Source organism: Solanum verrucosum, unplaced genomic scaffold (assembly GCF_900185275.1).
Source record: "Solanum verrucosum unplaced genomic scaffold, falcon-dt-bn FXZP01000165.1, whole genome shotgun sequence".
Lineage (NCBI taxonomy): Eukaryota > Viridiplantae > Streptophyta > Magnoliopsida > Solanales > Solanaceae > Solanum > Solanum verrucosum.
In genome coordinates, this window is record NW_026020340.1 from 3,322,883 (window position 1) to 3,332,926 (window position 10,044).

Below are 10,044 nucleotides of genomic sequence, written 5' to 3' on the forward strand. Positions count from 1 at the left end.
TGAAGAGTATTAAATAATATTCTCCCCTCTATACTTCTCATCACAATTTGTCTTCCTTACTTGTTTAGTATTATTATATTTTGCTCTCATTTTACAACACGTTATCAGCACGAATCTCTAACCAATTAAGACCTACTTAATTCAGAATTATCTTTTTCCCTAAAAAGTTCATCATTTTTCTTTCCGAGTCAGGTATACATTTATATGTTTATAACATATCTAATAGGACTTACATAAGTCTTTGATCAACGATTTAATTATTGCATATATAACTTGCTTTAGGTATTTGTATGATACTTTACTAGGCATAATAATCAATACGTTTCAGGTTTATATTTTTATGTTGTTTATATTCTAGTAACTTATAACTCTAAATTAAATACTAGGATATATGATAACATGCTAGTTAGAATAATCGTAAGTATTTTAATTTCTTGTCATAAATTTATGATAAATATTGGTGTGTCATAAAGAATAATAGTATTATATTAAATATGACTTAAAATCTTACGGTAGCTTTGGCGTTAATAACTATTGAACTAGTAATAAATATAGTAAAATAATTAGAATATATATTAAATTTACCGTTTCATACTTTATGAGTTTACATGCTTTTGTAACATCCCATATTCATGCATATGATATATTTTATACTAATTCTTAATCATTTGAAATATTAATTTATCTTTCATTATAAAGAAATCAAAATCATGTTATTAACTCAACTATTTTATGATAGTTTTCATCATGTCGAATTTATCAAAGCTTGAATTTGTGGCACTTGACATTTCTGGAAAGAACTATTTGTCATGGGTAGTTGATGCTGAAATTCACCTTACCGCTAAGGGTCTTGGTGATTGTATAATCGAAGGAAATAAGGCATCAAGTCAGGATAAAGCGAAAGCTATGATTTTCCTTCGTCATCATCTTGATGAAAACCTGAAGGTTGAATACTTAACAATGAAAGATCCACTTGAATTGTGGATAGGTTTGAAAGGGAGGTATGACCACCTCAAGGCAACGGTATTGCCAAGGGCTCGTTACGAGTGGATGCACTTACGGTTTCAAGATCATAAAACCGTAATTGAGTATAACTCTGCTGTATTTAGAATCACTTCCCAATTAAAATTATGTGGGGAAGTTATAAAAGATGAGGACATGTTGGAAAAGACACTAACTACTTTCCATGCCTCCAATATGATATTACAGCAGCAATACCGTGAAAAGGGTTTTAAAAAATATTCTGAATTAATCTCATGCCTTCTGGTGGCTGAGCAACATAATGACCTTTTAATGAAAAATCATGAAGCCCGTCCCACTGGAAGTGCTCCATTACCGGAGGCCCACGGGGTAGAAGCACACGGCTAGTCTGAAATAAGACAAAATAATCGGGGCCATGATAATGTGCGTGGACGTGGCAAAGGCAAAAGACGATATAATAATCGTCGAGGTGGTGGTCATAACAAAAGGGAGAACAATATGGGTTCTCAAAATAATCCTTCAAAAGGCAAGGGCGATCACTGTCATCGTTGTGGCCTTAAAGGTCATTGGAAAAATGAATGTCGGGCACCTGAGCATTTTGTCAGGCTGTATCAAAATTCCTTTAAAAGGAAAGGGAATAAAGGTGGTGCCTCCTCTTATAATGCCCGAGTGGAGTCACATTTGACTCTCAAAGATGATGCTCAGGTAGGGTCTTCTCAAAAATATGGCGAGAATGTTGAGGCGAATTTAGCATTGAAAGATGATGCTTTTGATGGGCTCGATGATATTACTCATCTAGAAGCTGAGGACTTCTTCGGGGATCGCAACTGAAGATTGATAATTGAACTGGAAAATGAATAATGTTTTTTTTTTATGTATTTTTAATGTCTTCATTAAAGTTTATGTACGTAAGATTTTTTTTGTTAAATTTCGTACTTCTTATTATGTATTTTTATTTTTATGAAGATAAATAATTTTTTTCCAGTCTTTAGTTGGATCCAATATGAGTAATGGAGATATGTGCCTTCTGGACAGTGCCACAACTCATACGATACTAAGAGAAAAGAAATATTTCTCTCATTTGGTAATGAAAAAGGCATATGTTAATACAATATCCGGTAGTACAAAATTGATTGAGGGTTCTGGAAGAGCAGCCTTATTACTACCTGGAGGAACATTATTGGTAATTGATAATGCATTGTATTGTAGCAAGTCTCAAAGAAATTTGTTAAGTTTCAAGGTTATTCGCCAAAATGGCTATCATGTTGAGACTGCAAATGAAGGAAAGGTTGAATACCTTTATATTACTACAATAAATGCAGAGAAGAAAACTGTGCATGAAAAATTGTCTGCACTTTCTTCTGGGTTGTACCATACAAATATTGGTACAGTTGAATCACATGCCGTGGTAAACAAAAGGATTACTGGTTCTAATGATTTTATCATTTGTCATGACCGGTTAGGCCATCCCGATTATAATATGATGCGCAAAATAATTGAAAATTCACATGGACATACTTTGAAGAACCAAAATGTTCTCCAATCAAAGGAATTCTCTTGTGCTGCTTGTTCACAAGGAAAGTTGGTTATCAAACGATCAGTGGCTAAGGTTGGGATGGAATCCCCTGCATTTCTGGAACGGATACAGGGTGACATATGTGGACCTATTCACCCTGCTTGTGGACCATTTAAATATTATATGGTCTTGATAGATGCATCTAAAAGATGGTGTCATGTGTGCTTATTATCAACTCGCAATATGGCTTTTGCGAGGTTGTTGGCTCAAATAATAAGGTTAAAAGCACAATTTCCAGATTATGCAATAAAAACAATTCATCTTGATAATGCTGGTGAATTTACATCTCAGGCATTTAATGATTATTGTTTGTCCACGGGAATAACAATTGAACATCCTGTTGCACATGTTCATACTCAAAATGGTTTAGCAGAGTCATTGATTAAACGTCTTCAATTAATAGCTAGACCATTGTTGATGAGAATAAAGTTGCCCGTTTCTGTTTGGGGGCATGCTATTTTGCATGCAGCGGTACTTGTACGCATAAGGCCGACCAGTTATCATGATATCTCTCCATTACAATTGGTTTTTGGTCAGGAGCCAAACATTTCCCATCTTAGAATATTTGGTTGTGCGATATATGTTCCAATTGCTCCACCACAACGCACAAAGATGGGTCCCCAAAGAAGGTTGGGGATATATGTTGGGTATGAATCTCGTTCTATTATAAAATATTTGGAACCTAGAACTGGAGATTTTTTTACGGCAAGGTTTGCTGATTATCATTTTGATGAATCAGTATACCCAACATTAGGGGGAGAACAAAAGTAGTTGGGAAATGAGATAGATTGGAATTCACTTTCACTGTCTCATTTAGACCCTCGAACAAATCAATGTGAGCTGGAAGTTCAAAAGATAATTTATTTGCAGAATATTGCAAATCAACTGCCGGATGCATTTACTAACCTTCCACGGGTTACTAAATCATATATCCCAGCTGCTAATGCTCAAGTTCGAGTTGATATCCCGATAGGACAAAATGTTAAGGCAAATGAGTCTGGACCACGCTTAAAACGTGGTAGACCAATTGGTTCCAAGGATAAAAATCCTCAAAAAAGGAAAAGAATAAATTATCAAGATGATCATAATATGGAGGCAATTGCGCATGAAGAGCTCCGATACATAATAAATGATGACACCAAAGAGGAGGTCCATGTACTAGAAAATAATGAGAATGAGGAAATCTCTATAAATTATGTCTCGAAAAGAAAAATGTGGAATCGAAATAATATTGTGGTGGGTAGTATTTTTGCCTATAATGTTGCAGTTGAAATAATGCAACAAGATGAGGATTTGGAGCCAAGATCTGTCAATGAATGTAGACAGAGAAATGATTGGCCAAAATGGAAGGAAGCAATTCAAACAGAATTGGCTTCACTTGAAAAACGTGAAGTTTTTGGACCAATAGTCCGAACACCTGAAGGTGTCAAGCCAGTGGGGGTACAAATGGGTTTTTGTGCGAAAATGCAATGAAAATAGTAAAGTCGTAAGATATAAAGCACGACTTGTGGCACAAGAATTTTCGCAAAGACCTGGCATTGATTATGAGGAGACATATTCTCCTGTGGTAGATGCAATTACCTTCAGGTATCTAATAAATATGACAGTTCATGAAAAGCTTGAAATGCATCTAATGGACGTTGTCACAGCCTATTTATATGGCTCACTAGACCACAATATTTTATGAAAATCCCTGAAGCATATGAAAATTCAAAAGAAAGTGGTTCAATAAAGCTTCAGAAATCCTTATATGGATTGAAACAATCAGGGCGAATGTGGTATAATCGTCTTAGCAAATATTTGCTAAAAGAAGGGTATAAGAATGACCCTATTTGTCCTTGTATTTTTATACGAAGGTCAAAATCTGAATTTGTAATAATATCTGTTTATGTTGATGACTTGAACATCATTGGAACTCCTACAGAGCTTTCAAAAGCCGTTGAGTGTTTGAAAAAAGAATTTGAAATGAAAGATCTTGGAAAGACAAAATTTTGCCTTGGCCTTCAGATTGAACATTTGAAAAGTGGAATATTTATCCATCAATCAACATATACTGAAAAGGTTTTGAAGCGATTTTACATGGATAAATCACACCCATTGAGTACCCCGATGGTTGTGAGATCTCTCGATATAAATAAAGATCCATTCCGACCTCAAGAAAAGGATGAAGAGATTCTTGGTGATGAAACACCATATCTTAGTGCTATTGGGGCACTAATGTACCTAGCCAACAATACCCGGCCAGATATTTGTTTCGCAGTAAGTTTATTGGTGAGATTCAGCTCATGTCCAACAAGAAGACATTGGAAAGGTGTTAAGCATATATTCAGATATCTTCAAGGAACAATTGATATGGGATTGTTGTATTCTAATGCATCCAAGTTAGAATTGATCGGTTATGCAGATGCTGGCTATTTGTCTGATCCACATAAAGCTCGATCTCAGACAGGCTATTTATTCACATATGGAGGTACGGCTATATCATGGCGTTCGATGAAGCAAACAATAGTTGCTACTTCTTCAAATCATGCAGAGATAATAGCCATTCATGAAGCCAGTCGAGAGTGTGTATGGTTGAGATCAATGACTCAACACATTTTGCAATTATGCGGTCTTTCTGTGCAAACAAAGACTCCAACAATATTGTATGAAGATAATGCTGCTTGCATAGCTCAATTAAAGGGAGGATATATCAAAGGAGACCGAACAAAGCATATTTCACCTAAGTTCTTTTTCACACATGATCTTCAACAAAATGGTGAGATAAATGTTCAACAGATTCGTTCGAGCGATAATCTTGCAGATTTATTCACTAAGGCATTGCCAACGTCAACATTTGAGAAGCTAAGATATAAGATTGGAATGAGTCGTCTCCAAGATATCAAATAAATTTTTCATCAGGGGGAGTAAAATACGCGTTGCACTCTTTTTCCCTTAGCCAAGGTTTTGTCCCATTGGGTTTTCCTGGTAAGGTTTTTAATAAGGCAACACTCAAGGCGTATTACAAGATGTGTGTACTCTTTTTCCTTCGCTAGGCTTTTTCCCACTGGATTTTTCCTAGTAAGGTTTTAATGAGACACATTATCTATAAACATCCAAGGGGAGTGTTACAAATCCACTTAATTGTGTGGATGTTTCTCTTAATCTATCCTAACGTAATGTATCCATTTATTATATTAATTAAATATTATAGTAACGTATTGTCAAATATTGTAAAAGAATGGTTTAAACATCCTATAAAAGGTAGTCTTCACCCTTAGGAAATAGACATTTGAAGAGTATTAAATAATATTCTCCCCTCTATACTTCTCATCACAATTTATCTTCCTTACTTGTTTAGTATTATTATATTTTGCTCTCATTTTACAACATATTTTTTATTTTATATTATTATATTTTGTTTTATTCTTGTTCTCAACCTTACTTTACGTGATTCTATGTAATTTTCTCGTATTATCTATTTCTTTATGCCATGTTTATTTTCTCATTAGAATAATTTTATTAGTATTCTAATTTTTAAATTAAAATAGAATTTATTGTTAAGTATGGTTATAGACTTACGTTTTCTTTATTATGAAGAAATAAAACACTACAAAAGGAACCCCAATTACCAACAAAAAAATTTGTTGGTAAATTGATCAAATTGGTTGGCAATTGAGTTACCAACCAAATGCAAACTTATATTAATCCGTTGCTAAAAGGCTCGTCGGTAAATATTACCAACTGATTTTAATTTGTTGGTAAACTTACCAACCAAAAATCAGTTGGTAAACACCCAAAGATGTTATTACAAAATTTTGAAACATGGCCCTGAAATTTCAGTTAGTAAATTCACCAACTAATTTTTGGTTAGTATATCGTTAGTACCTTTACTAATGAATTGAAAAGGAGTTGGTAAAATTTTTTCTTCATTATTTGATTCCGTTGGTAATTTATCAATAAATAAATTTTAAATATATATATATTTTTTTGGTTTCCCATCCGGTGTCCGGTACCCACATTGGTGTCCGACTAAATTCGGATTCATGCTGAGAAGTCCCACATTGGGGGGTAAAGCGTTTCCTAACAAAGACGACTCCGTATTCAAGGGGAATCGAACCCAAGACCTCTTGGTTAAGGATGAAGGAGTAGTTACCACTCCACCACAACCCTTGTTGGTAATAAATTTTAAATACCTTAGTATGATTATTTGTTTTTCTAATAAATTTACTAATTGATTGTTAGTTTGTTGGTAATATATCATTCAAGTTCAATGTTAGGTTAGTAATTGATTGACAATATGTTCAAAATATTATTAACTGAATGATTATTCAATAGTAACATATTTATTAATTTATCGCATTTAAAAATCTAAGAGCACGAATATAAATCCAAAAATATTAATATCAATTTTATAAATCATATTTGAATGAAACAATGCAAAATCTATGATAACAAGTTAAATTAATCTCAATATGACACATATCATTATATCAAAAAATTTAATTTGAGCACATTTACCAAAACAATTGACAAAATCTAAATTTTGGCCAAAACTTAAAAGTTAAAACGCCTAACAACACAAACTGAAAATAGAAGTCTCAAAACCTGAACCAACCATCCTATTAGATATAAAAATGACCTTCCGAAGCTAATCACGCTGACGGAATTCTCATCAGAGCACGTTTACAAAAAATGTTAAGCAAAGTCAAATTTTGGCCAAAAGTTAAAAGTTAAAACTCCTAACAAAATCCAAACCAACCATCCTATAAGACGAAAAATTAACTTCCAGAGCTAACCGCACTGACGGAATTCAAATTTGAGCATGTTTCCCAAAAAAATTGACCTAATTCAAATTTTAGCCAAAAGTTAAAAGTTAAAACGCTTAACGACACAAACTGAAAATAAAAGTTTCAAAACTCGAACCAACCATCCTATGAGACCAAAACTGAACTTATATGGCTAACCACGGTGAAAAAATTTCAATTTGAGCACGATTACCAAAAATATTGACTAAAGTGAAATTTTGGCCAAAACTTAAAAGTTAAAATGTCTAACGGTACAAACTAAAAACGGAAGTCTCAAAACCCGAACCCTCTATCTTATTACATAAAAAATGATCTTCTGTATCTAACTGCACTGACGAAATTCTCATCTAAACACGTTTATCAAATATATTGACCGAAGTTAAATTTTGGCCAAAATTTATAAGTTAAAACACCTAATGGCACACACTAAAAATGAAAGCCTCAAAACCCGAACCAACCATCCTATTAGATAAAAAATGACTTTTGGAGTTAATTACGCTGACGAAATTCTCATCTAAGCACGTTCACAAAAATATTGACCAAAGTCAAATTTTGGCCAAAACATAAGATTTAAAACACCTAACGGCACAAACAAAAAACGGAAGCCTCAAAACTTGAACCAACCTTCCTGTTAGATAAAAAATGATCTTTTGAAGCTAATGACACTGACAAAGTTCTAATTTGAGCACGTTTACCAAAAATATTGACCAAAGTCAAGTTTTGACTAAAATTTAAAAGTTAAAACGCCTAACGATACAAACTAAATATGAAAGCCTCAACACTAGACGCTGATTTACCAAAAAATTTAACTTCAATTGGTAAATTTATCAACTATTCAAATATAAGTTAGTAATTAATAATTTACCAATAAATTTTATCACAGTTGGTAATAGTTACTATTCAACTAAACATTCATATGTAATATTACCAATTAATAATTAATATGTTGGTAAATTTTACTAATGGATTAATGATCAATTGGTATATTACCAACTATTTTAATGATGTTAGTTATTTACTAACTACAATCTGTATTCGTCGGCAAAATTTTCAACTAATTGGATATTGGTTGGCAAGTTTACCAACAAATTACATTTCGTTACTAATTTACCAACACATTTATATTTGGTTGGTAAATTTAGCAACACAATCTCGCCGTTGGTAAATGTTTGGTTAGTAATTCATTGGTAATATTTTAATAAATTATATAAATAATTTTTTTGTCATATTTACCAACCAATATATACTTCGTTGGTAATATTACCAACAAAAGGTGTGCGTTAGTAATATTTCAGTTGGTAATCCATTGATAGAATGCTGCTAAATTTGGCGCCATTTTTTCCCGCCGTATTTATCAACTAAAATACTTAGTAAGATTTTGGTTGGTAATATGTTAGAATTTCGTTGTTAACTTTTAAAATATAATTCAGTTAGAAATATGTTGGTAATTTGTTAGTAGAATACTTACCAACTTAAGTTGTTAGTAAAATCTGTTGGCAATTTGAGGTTTTTTTGTAGTGAAAATAAAGCATATTTATTGCTATGTTGAAATTTGTTATAAGAGTATTATGTTAAATTTTTTGTTTTGAATTTATTACTTATGTTATATTTTCAGTTTTATTTTTTTGACTAATATTGAATTTACATTGCACATCATTTTTTAAATTAGACTTGATAGATTATATTTTTGTCAAACATTTCATAATTTATGATATTTTATTTATATATTACTATTCTTTTTATCAAACATGCATTTCAAAATGTTCGTAGAAACTTTATACTTTTAGTTGTTACGATCAATTCAATTGAAATATATTAATTTGAAAAAATATAAATCAATTATTTTTTCATAATATTAGTTACAGTAAATATGTTTATTAATTAATATATTTTCGAAAAAGAATATATATCTTAAATATTTAATTTAATGTCATTTATAAAATTTCTTATTTGTCTAGTATAAATTTTAAATGATTTATTTTTATTTTTAAAATTTATTATAATTTTATGATTGCAATTGTGCATCCCATCAGAACATATGTAATTACACTGTGGAATCTAAACATGACATGTGTATTTACAGTGTATTTACACTGTGGCGACCAAACAGGTCAGTGTAATTACTAGACTGTGTAATTACTAGGCTGGTAATTACTACCCTAGTAATTACACCAATTCCAATTACCTCATAGCTTTCCTAACAGACCCTTAGGAAAATTTTGAATTCCTTGGTAAAAACTTACTTACTATGAAGGATGGTTCAAGTCTTAGCTCAAAAATATTTCTGGGGTGTTAAAATATCTCGCCCTTGGGATCATTCTGTCACGACCCGGGATCACCCCCTAGTCGTAACCGGCGTACTCGACCTCGAAGAGATCTAATACAAGCCTCTTAGCATTCATTCATCGCATAGACACTAAAACCATAAGGAATGAAAAACTTTCTTTACCAAGAAAGCATTTCATAAAAAAAAACAATAGCAAGCGGAAGACTTTCTAGACTTTATAAATGATGTCTCAAAACCATCTAATACTTTAGAGTACAAAATTCAGGACTAATCCCATACACAACTTAAACAATACTAAAAAGACATAAAGGAACATATGGGGTATTGTCCTCGAATATATGAGGACTAACCAAGTCTTCATCTTCAACACTTAGAAACCTATCAAATAGCCATGACATGTCACCATCTCCAAA

At 32.3% G+C, this 10,044-nt stretch overlaps 1 protein-coding gene across 1 annotated transcript; it reads left to right on the plus strand.

The window, feature by feature from the left end:
• The first annotated feature begins 747 nt into the window (after positions 1–747).
• On the plus strand, positions 748–1,368 carry LOC125837006 (uncharacterized). The gene has a single exon (XM_049516140.1). It carries the CDS (start codon positions 748–750, stop codon positions 1,366–1,368), a length of 621 nt encoding a protein of 206 aa, XP_049372097.1.
• Positions 1,369–10,044: the final 8,676 nt, after the last annotated feature.